The 12,602-nt window shown below is 43.0% G+C and overlaps 7 protein-coding genes across 7 annotated transcripts; 2 read left to right on the top strand and 5 right to left on the bottom strand.

The window, feature by feature from the left end:
• Window positions 1-1,605: 1,605 nt before the first annotated feature.
• Window positions 1,606-2,559, bottom strand: L199_003678 (uncharacterized protein; the record flags this gene model as incomplete). Its single annotated transcript, XM_064889408.1, has 5 exons — window positions 1,606-1,695; window positions 1,816-2,042; window positions 2,115-2,144; window positions 2,306-2,390; window positions 2,452-2,559. The coding sequence occupies 5 exons, from the start codon at window positions 2,557-2,559 to the stop codon at window positions 1,606-1,608; spliced, it is 540 nt and encodes a 179-aa protein (XP_064745480.1).
• A 192-nt stretch (window positions 2,560-2,751) lies between these two features.
• On the bottom strand, window positions 2,752-3,576 carry L199_003679 (uncharacterized protein; the record flags this gene model as incomplete). Its single annotated transcript, XM_064889409.1, has 5 exons — window positions 2,752-2,832; window positions 2,909-3,132; window positions 3,194-3,337; window positions 3,396-3,477; window positions 3,538-3,576. 5 exons carry the CDS (start codon window positions 3,574-3,576, stop codon window positions 2,752-2,754), a joined length of 570 nt encoding a protein of 189 aa, XP_064745481.1.
• Window positions 3,577-3,894: 318 nt separating this feature from the next.
• On the bottom strand, window positions 3,895-4,903 carry L199_003680 (uncharacterized protein; the record flags this gene model as incomplete). Its single annotated transcript, XM_064889410.1, has 5 exons — window positions 3,895-3,975; window positions 4,080-4,303; window positions 4,374-4,442; window positions 4,609-4,690; window positions 4,778-4,903. 5 exons carry the CDS (start codon window positions 4,901-4,903, stop codon window positions 3,895-3,897), a joined length of 582 nt encoding a protein of 193 aa, XP_064745482.1.
• A 721-nt stretch (window positions 4,904-5,624) lies between these two features.
• On the top strand, window positions 5,625-8,914 carry L199_003681 (uncharacterized protein; the record flags this gene model as incomplete). The annotated part of the gene is made up of 3 exons (XM_064889411.1): window positions 5,625-7,902; window positions 7,980-8,171; window positions 8,247-8,914. The coding sequence occupies 3 exons, from the start codon at window positions 5,625-5,627 to the stop codon at window positions 8,912-8,914; spliced, it is 3,138 nt and encodes a 1,045-aa protein (XP_064745483.1).
• Window positions 8,915-9,091: 177 nt separating this feature from the next.
• Window positions 9,092-9,596, bottom strand: L199_003682 (uncharacterized protein; the record flags this gene model as incomplete). Its single annotated transcript, XM_064889412.1, has 2 exons — window positions 9,092-9,321; window positions 9,431-9,596. The coding sequence occupies 2 exons, from the start codon at window positions 9,594-9,596 to the stop codon at window positions 9,092-9,094; spliced, it is 396 nt and encodes a 131-aa protein (XP_064745484.1).
• A 622-nt stretch (window positions 9,597-10,218) lies between these two features.
• L199_003683 (uncharacterized protein) lies at window positions 10,219-11,106 on the top strand (the record flags this gene model as incomplete). The annotated part of the gene is made up of 5 exons (XM_064889413.1): window positions 10,219-10,344; window positions 10,413-10,491; window positions 10,561-10,692; window positions 10,777-10,931; window positions 11,005-11,106. The coding sequence occupies 5 exons, from the start codon at window positions 10,219-10,221 to the stop codon at window positions 11,104-11,106; spliced, it is 594 nt and encodes a 197-aa protein (XP_064745485.1).
• A 186-nt stretch (window positions 11,107-11,292) lies between these two features.
• Window positions 11,293-12,318, bottom strand: L199_003684 (uncharacterized protein; the record flags this gene model as incomplete). Its single annotated transcript, XM_064889414.1, has 4 exons — window positions 11,293-11,592; window positions 11,736-11,888; window positions 11,995-12,203; window positions 12,282-12,318. The coding sequence occupies 4 exons, from the start codon at window positions 12,316-12,318 to the stop codon at window positions 11,293-11,295; spliced, it is 699 nt and encodes a 232-aa protein (XP_064745486.1).
• Window positions 12,319-12,602: the final 284 nt, after the last annotated feature.

The raw sequence follows: 12,602 nt of genomic DNA on the forward strand, positions 1-12,602 counted from the left end.
TATGAATGAGATAGATAACTTGGATCAAAGGATGAAACAATCAAGGATACGATGGTGAATGAGGGGCACTGCGGGGGGGTACAAAGAGCTAAATCGGGAGTGGAACGGCAATTGAGAAATAGAGGATATACATCCATCCGTCCATCCATCCAATGTTGTGATGGTTGCTATCTCACCTTGTGTGGTACTGAGTGATGGTGGGTGTTGAGGATGTATGTATGTATAAGATGTGGAGTGATGACTATAGGAATGAAGATGAAAGATAAGAGAAATGAAGAGATGAATATGAAATGCAAAATGAGAATGGGTGTTATACGGCGGAATTAAGGGTAAAATCTTATTCCTATTTGCTTATTCCGCACGTTCAACTGTACGACCCAACGACTACCCGAAATGGCTTATCTCTCTTCTTTCTCTCTTTGCCATTCGATCACTTCCATTCCAGTAATCGATCAACAATGCATGACTCACCTATTCCACTGGTATCGTTTCCTTCGAGTGGTCCCATATACCTGTATCCGAAAAACGCTTTCTGGATAGTTCTTATGGATGACTTTGAAATTTTAATTGACTGATTGATGAGCCAAAACCACGTCGACAAAGCACGCGATCGGGTGTTCCGCGGCCAAGAATATTTTATACGCTGTTTCTCTGCCGTACTTTCACTTCACCTCGATACCACTTGCTTCTGGTGAAGTTTGAGGTTTATAGAGTTGTCACAGTAATCTTCGAACAATGTTATTGGTAGTAGACGATATGCAGATAGATGCAATAACAAAGAAAACAAAAATCAAAATCATAAAATCTGATGCTACATGCTAACTAACTACGTACGTATGTATAATCGATTGGGGGGCAAAAAACTAAATCTCTTCTTCCACAAGTACTTGCCGCCAGGGCCCCAATAGGGAAACATCCAAGGTAAAATCAAGGTGTACAAAATTTTTACAAGGTAAAAGGTATTATGATGCGATTTGATTTTGCGTATATCCGTGAAGGGAATAATTACTCAGAACGGGGTCGGATTTTCCCTTTACTCTGACTACTGCACGGCTGCACTCTGTTACGTTGGTTTGTAAGCTTGTTTACTTACACACATGCGCTTGGTGGATCTGTCTTTTGCCAGGACCGGGAAATTCGGGATATGGCTTTGTATGCTACTACAGTAATTATTTCAGTAGGGTAGTCAAGCGAGATAAACACAATTCAACTGAGAATGCACCGCTCATATCCGTAGTACATGCTGTAGTCAGGTCATAACAAGAGCACATCTGCGTATGAACTGACTACTGTGACACCCACCATATGACGCAAGTGATCTGCGACTGTTGTACAGTGCAAGCTACAAATACAGACAACAGACCTGTCTATATCCTGCGAGCCAGAAGAATGACTCCATGCAGTGCCGCTCGAGCTAGTGGGGCATCTCCAGCGGGGTATGCATCATGATGATGGTTGTTGTTGTTTGCATCTGTGGTAGATTTAAAAATTTACCATGTTCGGCCGCGGAGGATAATTGGAGCTGACCAATCGGAAAAATAATCGATTCTGATGCATGACAGAATATCATGACATGGCAATTACAACACTTCCCTTGAATCTTTCTTAGTAACTGGAGAACGTCAGATGCGCCATGCAGATTACTGTGATGGCAATCAATCTGTAATCGACGTTCGGTTCAATTTCAATTTGATACTGTAATGGTTATGTACAAGCACCATTAGCAGTCAGCCAGACATAATGAGAATCAAGAGAAAGTATAATACGAGTAGCGATGAGAATGGGTTTGATGACCATTTATTTCGATTCACTCACATGATAAGACCTAGCATCCTTCTTATTCTTATTCATGAAACCGATATATGTATCTTCACCTTCAATCCTATCATTGCGGCCTTCAGTCCCATGATGATTTCGAAGTCTGATCGCACCTCTTCTTACATACGGTCGGTAGGAATCCAACGTGATTGCAATTTCTTTATCTTCACCGGTGAGCAAATCCTTGAAATTTGTTCTGAAACCGAAAGCGTCTTTTGGATTAGCTGGAGAGCAGGTTTGTCGCATGTCAGTACCTACTTCAGTTTGCCCGACGAGCTCAGATCAACATGACTCACCACCAAGGTATAATCCATATATTTTGAAGGCTAATCTCTCAGAAGCAAGTTCGAAGACTGAGAAGAATATCTCAGGACAAATGTATGTGCAAGTAAATATTCGATTGTTCTCGTTATCGGTAATCGCTGATAGAAGTTTGAAGTCGGAGTTCCACTTAGCCTTTGGAAACTTTTTACCAACGACAACTCACAAATCAAAGCGTTACTAGCTGTGAAGGCTCTCCCGTAACTCTTCAACAATACATTGCCTTCCTCATCTTTGACCACATAATCTTTCTGTTTCGTAGAAAAAGGTTAACCATCAGTCACCTAACCAGTTATCCCAAATGTCACTTACACCGCTGAATGACCATTGCTTCTCAACCTTCAATGTGCGAGGACGATCAAAACAGTACTTGAGGTCAAGTCCAACGCCATATTGCAGATGCTCGTTCGAAGATGACATGGTTATTGAGATCCCAACGACGTTCAACAACAGGTCAATCAATGAGGAACTCAATAACCAGAGTATTGACGTTGATGACATCATATGATTTTCTGTTGCAACAGCTGTGACCGAAGCCTGCCGACTATGGCTGAATGATCGCATGACGTGTTCATAACATGGCATTTACAATGAAGAGCGCGTATATCTAACTTAACCAGTAAATGATTCAGTACAGATTGCAGTGATAGCTAGGAGGGTATAATCGATATTCGGAATGAACTCTACCTGAGGCTATGCGAACCAGAAGACAGGTAAGCTCAACTTTGTATACGTAAATGAAATGGATATCGTTTTCAATGCAACTCACATGAGTATAGTCAAATACCGTATCATAATCATTCAATGAACCTATAACTACACCTTTACCAAATTTCTCTTGGTTGGTCCTATCATGTCCAGTATCATCTCTCAAGCTTATCAGACCCCTATGCCTCATAAGGTCCATCCAATCTACCACAATCTCATTGTTTATCCCCGTGAGGTGGTCTTTGAAGTGCGTTCTAGACCCCTGTCCACATTCTTCCCCTGGTCCTGTGGAAAGGCATGGCCTATCATCAGCTTCCACCCGACGGGCAATGTATTGAGTACTTACCTCTGTAGGTGAACATGAGAGAAATCGAGCATATCTTCTCCTGTTGAGAGTTCGTATCTGCATTCGGCAAGAAGACATTAAAATGATTTTGTGGATGATTACGAATGCATGTGAATATCTCTCGGCTGGACTGATCAGTAATTCCTAGTATTATTGGTATTGACATTAGCTCTAATGGTAGAGCGCATCGGCACAAACTTACGGATTAAATCAGTACGGTATTCTCGATGACCATGGCTTCGCAAGAGTACTTTCCCATCTTGATCTTTCACCGTATAATCTAGCTATATACACAAACATCGATTGGTCATTATCCTCAAGACAGGAAACGGGTTATGACTCACACCGCTGAATGACCATTGTTTTCGGATGTTGAGGCTCATATAGCGGTTGGAGCAGTACTGGGGATTGAGACCGACAGGTTGATCGACAGTGTCGAAGTGCTTGCTTGAAGCTGTGGTCAGTCTGTATGGATGATCAGGTAATCACATAGTAGCAATGTAAGAATCATCTGAGAAGCGCTTCTGTAAACTCGCTGCAAATCATTACATCATTACACAAGAAAGACAACTGTGGCATAACCTCGGAGCCCCATGTTCGGCCGCGGAGAATAACTTGAGCTGACCCATCAGATGAACAGTGAGCTCTGATACAGCAGGGGGTTGACATGGCATTTATAACGAGGAGCGTCTATATACAACTCAACCAGTCACATGTTCACCACAGATCGCAGTGACAGCCATGAGGGTATAATCGATATTCGAAATGAACTCTACTTGAGGCTATTCGTGTGTGTATGACGTGGGATGGAGCAAATGAAAGGTCAGCTCAAGTCTGGGTTTGAGTCTGTATTCGTGCATAATCATAGGTTATAGATTTGACTTACATGAGTATAATCAAATACCGTATCATAATCATTTAACGAACCTATAACTGCACCATTACCAAACTTCTCTTGGTTCATACCAACATGTCCTGTATCATCTCTTAGGGTTATCACACCCCTTTTCTTCATGATACCTTGCCACTCTACCATAATCTCCTTGTTCACTCCCGTGAGATGGTCTTTGAAGCAGGTTCTGGATCCAACTCCGGCTGATTCCCCTGGTCCTAAGGAAAGAACGTGACACATGTCAAGTTGACTTCTGAGCCATTGACTTGTACAGTGACGATAGCCTACCTCTGTAAGTGCACATGAAAGAGACCGAAATGACCTGCTCGCGATCTCGTCCAGTGTCAGGATCGGTATCTGTGCAGGGTCGGAATATATCAAAAGTTGCCTTAGGATAATTGCGGATGCACGTGAATATCTCTCGATTAGATGAATCGGTAATTTCTAATATCGCTGTCAATATCGATCGTAGACCTCGTCGTTTACCCACTCAGACGTAGAAAATCTACCAAATGGGACTTACTGATTGAATCAATACGGTGCAACCGACGCCCTTGACTTCGCAAAAGCACTTTCCCATCTTGATCCTTCACAGTGTAATCTAGCTATAGCGTATATATATATATAAATGGTTGATAACCATCATGAACACGTACATTGCAGATATATCGCTGGAATACGACAGTACTCACACCACTGAAAGACCAATTCTTTCGAATATCGAGTTGCATATGTCGGAGGGAACAGTGCTGCGGGTTCAATCCGACAGGATGCTCGAGAACGGTCGAACGCCATTCTTCGGTTTCGTTTTGAGGCATGTTGAAGTTCATCGAGTGACAATGAGGACATATGGAAGGTAAAACCCATACGTTCATGTAGATGTATCACCTCTTTCAGAATAAAAGTGGCTAATGACATCACAAGAGTCGTCTCCCTACTGATGACATTCAGAAAGCAGTCTCAAAGGGTCAGAATCTGGACACTCCTTCTACTCTCATCCCCTGTGATTTTGACATACGCACCTTGATATATATCGTCTTCTCCTCTTTCTGATCCTGCCTACCGCATTTTACATAGCCTTCCTAAGGTGTTTTCCCATCATGGCGATGCATTGGATCTTTGAGACTCGTTTTCGCCACTCAAAGCTGATCTTACGTAATTCCATCAAGGACGCGTTGAAACAACAAGGTAAGAGATACAAAACAACTCAACATCCCATATCATATCATACCATCATTATTGTTCCCAATATATCGTATGCATACAGCTACCAACCATCATTGACTCAAAATGGATATACGACAATTTTACTTCTCACCAGTATGAGGATCTTACAATAACACGACCAAACGAGACGACCAAACGACGAGGTAACAAGGTTAACTGAGTCGTAATGGAGGACCGCACAGACATTGTTGCTGTAACCACTCAAACAACCACTAATTGAAAAAGAACGACATTTCCGCTCATCGACCTTCATACCACTTCGAAGTCATCTCATCATCATTTAGCTCACCGTGTCTCACTGATTTGCCCATCATGTCGCCCGTACCACCCCCAACCGGCGCCTTCGTTCCATCCGACGATTGGACCGAAGATCCATCTTTCGACCTATCACCTTCCGCCCATCATTTCGCCTTACCCACCTCTCCCTCGTCTTCATCCACCTCGTCTACATCCCATCGCTCGTACAGCAATGCTCGACAGCACGCTTCCTCGCCTCTCCGTCAGTCGCACACGGGTGTCAGCAAAGGTACAATCAAGTTGAAGAAGAGGGAAGACGTAGAAGAATTATTGGATTTCGATGAAGATGGATTTGAACTTCCAACAAATACCCATAACTTGTTGAAACCATCCAGACCAAGATCCTCGACATCATCTTCAATCACACGTACGGTGATAGGTAGTGGACCTACTGGAGTAGGAACGATTACGAAGTTGGGTAGTTCACCTGTATCTCAACCCAGCATCATGAAAGGGACGGTCAAAGCTCGTGCGCTTGCGATAGAGAAATCATGGGAGGCAGATGTTGATTTTGACGATGACGATCTTATTCCCATCACCACAATCCCTAACAAATCGAAACACAATACGAATATCAGCACTATAAGAAGATTAACCCTATCACCACCTAGGAAAGGATTCATGCCACCACCCGACGCATTAGACGATTTAGGATTTGACCTGGACGAAGAGGATCAAGCTACGTTGAAAGCTGGTGTAACTATAAAAGCAATGTTACCACCGCCATCCAACAAGAAAAGAAGAGACTCCACAATCAAATCATCTAAATCCAACACCAACCTAAATGTCATTCCCGTTCCATCGACGCCCCCAAACCAAGATCCAGATTCGGTCGAATTGGAATCTGATTTCGCTCTACCTCTCAACCTTACCAATCTCACTCTGGCTACTCAACCTCAACATTCACGAAGGAATAGTAACAAACCTAGAATATCAAACGCGTCTACCACGACAGCTACTACCGCCGAATCATGGGACTCACCCGGAAGTAGTAACAAGAAAGGTTGGGGATGGGGATCAGAAGATTCACCTGGACCAAGTGACGCGCATAAAAGAAGATCAGAAACTTCAGCTACGAGTATATCAGATGCTTTACCTGAGACTCCCAACGAAGCCAAATCACGAACTCGAAACTTGTTGGTGGAACCTGATAACAATTTAGAACGTGAAGAGGACGATATTGAAACTGGTCTGATCTTACCTTCTCCCACTTTCTTTTCCAATAAAAGATCAAAAGAGCTGAACTCGATATTGGATAAAAAGAGGAAACCTCAATTCGCACCTACACCTAAGAACAATCACCCTCACGACTCAAATGCTAATGATGAAGGTACGAGGAGAGGACATCATATGGATGATTCGTTCGAAGATGGTTTAGTACTGGATGAACCAGGGGTGGAATTGAGCAAACATAGATTAAGAGAGAAGAAACGTGCTAGAGATAAATTCCCAATATCCACTATCAAACAACGTGGTGGGCCTTCCACGAGCAATACCACTTCCACTAAGAGCGTAGCTAGAGAAAGAGAAAAAGCATGGGAGAAACAGCGTGAACGAGATTGGGGGAGAGTAACACCTGTCAACAATACCAATATCAATTCGAGAGAACGGACACATTCTACACTTGGTCTTACATTCCGAAGTAATTCGGCATCAGCAGGAACCTTGTTGAAAGATGGAGGTAGCAACCGAGTCGATTCACCTAGCTTTTTGACGGGAAGAGAGAAAGAATCAATGAGATCCAGATCAGGTCATATCCATTCCATGTTACCTCCTCCACCACCTATTCCACCAGCAGCAGCACCAACAGCCACTCCATCTTCTAGATTGCGACATCAGAAATCACATTATCACCTTGCTGCTCAACCTACTCCTTCGCCCAGTCTGACCCGTAAACAGTCCCTTGCGTCATTACAAGATGCTCTGGCAGATCGAACATTCACCCCTTCATCGGGTATAGGTGTAGGGGAAACACCAAGGTATCATAATTCCACATCGAGATTGACGATGCCAACATCAAGTTCAAAAGCTAAAAGTCGTCCACCAATAAATTCGATTTTCCCTACTCATACACCTCAATCATCTGCTAGTTCATCTTCCAGTATACATCCTTCTCTTAGGGATAGAGATGGGGTGAAGAGAATGGTGGATATGCCGAAGAGAAGTAAGACATGGGGCGATGGATCGGAATTGGATGGAATAGATGATTTGACGATCGATGATGATCAGCATAAGTCAACGATTAAGGGGAGTGCGATAAGTGGTTTGGGATTAGGTAAACCGAGTAGAAGAGGTGAGCAATTCTATCACAAACCATGAATATATCATATCCTACTTATGCTGATATGATGTGTTACACTACTACCTTAGGTCACGAACCATCCACGTCACGTCCCACAACAGCATCATCAAATATCAAACCTACACCGGTGTCTTCTGAATACACAGAGAGAAGAAAGAAATCTGGTATAGGTGCGATGAACATTTCTACCACTACAGCAAATAGGAAAAACCGAAAACCTGCTTTGATCAAGCACTTCGGTGTAGCCGATAAAAAGAAGGGTGAGTAGCTACATACAACTCATCTGCTATCTTTATTAACGATACAATGACTGATTGGGTTGCCATATATTGTAGTGGTGGGTGAGATGACCTGGAATCCAAGTACATTACGATGGGAAGGTAACGAATCGATCTTAAGGGACTTCGACACCATATCGACCTCCGCTCGACCAGCTCTTATCACTCATTATACCGGTTCTTCAGTGGGTGTAGGTGGACTATCATCACCTGTCGGTTCGGCTCCTGCTGCACCTCGTATAGTCGGTGATATGCAATTCGATCCGATCCAAATGAAATGGGTTAGTATATTATCGCCAGAGGAAGATGAACCTGATCCATTTGAGGGTATGGCAGATGATGAAGATGATGAGTTTGGTTTTGGAACTGGTACGATCACAAGATCATCAGGTAGGAAGTTTGTAACTGTCGGTCTGAACTCGATAGGAGGTGGTGGTGGATCATCCAATTGGACATCCAGATTAGCTTCTGAATCATCTGTTATGACTTCGACCACCACCAACACATCGGCATCGACAAACCAGGGATCGAATTGGGATGAAAATGGATTTGGTATGGTATCTGAGGAACTATGGAAAGAATGTAAGATGGCTGAAGAAAGACATAAGAAAGAGATGAAAGGGTGGATCATGAGGAGTACGTCAAACACAAATGAATTGAGAGAGAGGGAGAGGAAGGAGGAAAAGAGATTATGGGAAATCAGAAATTTAGCTATGAAGAGTTGAAACTGGTCGATTGTATCTTGTATATGCATATGATCATATAATCTGATCTGTTAAATCATACATACATAGAATGCAATTTGTGAAGGAGACAGTTCAATGCTCACAGGCCAGACGCATCAACGAATGTTACATGCATCTTATATTTTGATCTCTAACAGGGAGACTATCTTATCTTAATCACTCCTCACCTTCCCCAGGTAAACGTATAAACTCTCCAACTTGGATTTTATCCTTATCCCACACGTCCCCCGTATAGTATACATCCTCTTTCAACCTGTCCCAAACGTCTGAAAGGGCCTTGTATCGGAAGAACATGATAGATCCATTCATCGCTTGGAGATTTGATGGGAGGTTGGGGTCGGTATGTAATGGATGTGAGGGAGGGGCAACGGTTCCTCTACCGAATTCTAACAACATACAATATACTTCAGCTTATGTTCCTCATCCCCATTTCAACCACATCTCATCCTAATTCACAGCAGCCGTACTTGTGCGATGAAGACAAGACCGACTCACCCAATATACCTTGCTTCTTATCCTCCTCAGCTCTCTTCCAATGCTCTGCCCTGACTCTCAGTCTCCTCTGTAACGTCGCCGAGGGGTCTGTAGAGTAGTCCGGACAAATAGCGTAGAATAGAGGTAAGGCCTTTTTGGATGTCATCCGGGGTAAGGTGGGAAGCATGTTCCCGTTCTTGCGATTGCGCTTTTAGGTGCTCGGAGTCGACTCGAGCTGATGATATGTCTGCTGCGCCTGTATGGATACGAACAGAATGAGGTGTATACGAAGATAGGATAACATAAGATATGATCGAATTAGAACTAATTAGATAGGATAGTCATACGGTTGCGCTCCCGGCGGAGAGAACAGAGGGGGATCACGGAGTTGACCGGTCAGACCGAGTGATCTCCGGAGCACTGGTGATCGTAGGTAAATGGGATGTCCATATCTGGCTTTACTCGTGATCCCACTCACTCCACACTGTTTGTAGCATCTTACGTGATGAGTGATAGGAACGGTACCAATCATTATCAACGAGCACCACTAAAAAAAAGCAGTGTCATCATTTGGGGGCCATGTCGGTCTCACCGAGATCTACTCATCGGGTTGTCCGATAATCCACTTGTCAATCCGATCACTCCGAGAGTCCGATAAGATGGTGCATCAAGCTATATATACTGGGACCATCGAGGTGAGCAGACCAAACCATCTTCAACGACAACAACAAGACACAAGTCAACTGAACAAAAGCTTACAACTACAAGACACTTATTACCCTAACTCACAATACAACGCAACAGACGACATGTCACCCATCACCAAATTACCAATCATGGCCGACCTCGACATGCCCACAGGTCACTCGTCGCGATACTGTCTGGACGAACCTCTCACTTTGAACGCTTATAAGAAATGTTGTTCTCTAAGTGGTGTAAGTTTAGTCTTCTCTTCATGATAATGTGGCTAACCTGCTGACGCGTGAGTATATTGCTCAAATAGGGAGATTATCTATTCAAAGATGAAGATGATCAGGTGTTCGTCAAATCAGTTGGTAAAGCCAACATAAGACAAGACACCAGTGAGTCATCTCGTATCATATATGGCTACATGAACTTTCCGCTGATCAACTACTCGGCAAACCATATAGCATTGTTCGATGCGAATGGCGAAGAGGCTGTAAAACTCGCTGTGAAGATGAAAACTCTAGATTGGGCCATCACCGGTTCTACACCTTCGGGCGAACAGGTATTTACGGTCAAATTGGGTGGAAAGAGACGAAGTGAGTTTTTTTGTAATCTATTCTAAAAGTAGGATCGACAATATGAACAAAGCTAATTTAACATGATATTGTATTTTACCATAGGAGATAGTAACATCACTACCGAGTTTACCAACATGAAAACGGGTCAGACGAAAATGTTGGAATACGAAACTTGGAAATGTCGTGGTGATAGAAAGCTATTCTTGGATGGGGAGGTCGTTGCTTCGGTACATAAAGATCATTGGTACAGCAAGAAGGTGAGTCTATATCACAGATAGTAAGGAAAAACAATCAGATCAGCTAACGATACCTCTTCTTCCACGTCCACAGCGTCAGATAGATATCGCCGCTAATATGGATTACACCCTTGTGATGGCTACGATAATATTCTATGATATAGTCATGGATCAATGGTTACCTGCTGCCTTTTGATTGATGATCAACGATGAAAGGATCTATCATTATGTATTGCTTGAACACGAACAATCTTTGTATCATAGTAAATAGTGAATAGAATAAAACCTTGTATGTCATATCGCTCTTTGAAACAATCACCCCAATGTATTTCTATATATCTACATTTACATCTATCCAACGTTTCATAGTTGCAACAATTGTTCACTGGTAATTGCCCAAGGCAGGTTGTTTCCTTATCCAATACCCATCCCTAATTTCATCCCATAACCACCTCGCTAAACTTGCTCTCGACAACTCTTGTGATCCCTTGAAATCCGGGCCGTAGAATCCAGCATGGACTTTCGCATCGCCCGATCCGGCAGATAAAAACGGTACACGGAAGATGGTATATTCGAACTCTTCGTCTGCACATACTTCTCCTATGGCAGTCATTTCCGCTGAGCCCTGGGGCATGAATGTTGCTGGGAGGGTTTTGGTGGTGATAAATTGAGACCACGAGTACTAAAGAAACATGTTAAAGTCAGTATATAATGCAGAAATAATGAAACGATGTTGTCTAACAGATATTGCATGGTGCGCCGATGACTTGATGATTTGTGTTTGAGATGAATGGAAAGCTAAAGAATGAGAATGGAACCGCTTACCTTTTCACCTGGCACAGAATGCCGAGGAGTCGATAATGCCAATAACCTTTTCACACCATATTTCTTCATTACCCTCTTGACTACATGGAGCGAATCAGCGATGGGAGTGGGTTTCGTCCGAGTGAGCAGATGGTAAAGCGATGGGTAGGGTCCCTACGATACGAAGTATACCAAGCAAAACACATCGTAAGTACATCACTCTATACTATACTATACCGTACGTTATCCCATACCATAAGGTGACTTTTGATAAACTCACCAACAAGCTGACGACGGCGGTCACACCACCTTTCAAGACCTCTTCCAACTTTGCCTCATCATTCAACTGTCCTTCTACTATCGTGAGTTTATGTTGATATCGAGTTACGAGCTCTTGGGGTAATTTGCTCTTGTTTCTCACTAGAAGAGATAGTTTGGGTCCATCAGGGAGAGGTAAGACATATTCGAGAAAGGCAATGCCAGATGCTCCTATGTTTGGTAATATACGATGCAATCAGATAACCATTTCCTGCTGAGCAGAGTAACATTGCGTAGGAAATCACTCACCTGTAGCTCCTAGAAGAAGGACATGTTGGTCTGACATTGTCGGTACTATGTTACTATCTTAGGATATGAATGGATAGGTATGGGAAATTTGGATAAATGCATCTCGATGCATGTTGAATGCTTATATAGATGGTATTCGATATGCATAAACAATAGCAATAAGCTTGAAAATGGACTTGGAGATGAGTAAGGTTGATACTCCGCGGTATATCCTGACCGACGGTCATCCACAATCCCTTAAAAAGCTTACTTCATCAGTTCATCTCGAAACCGAGCAAACACGATACAGACCGAGCAATTGTTACACACCTACATCGAATC

This window comes from Kwoniella botswanensis, chromosome 1 (assembly GCF_036426115.1).
Source record: "Kwoniella botswanensis chromosome 1, complete sequence".
Classification (NCBI taxonomy): domain Eukaryota; kingdom Fungi; phylum Basidiomycota; class Tremellomycetes; order Tremellales; family Cryptococcaceae; genus Kwoniella; species Kwoniella botswanensis.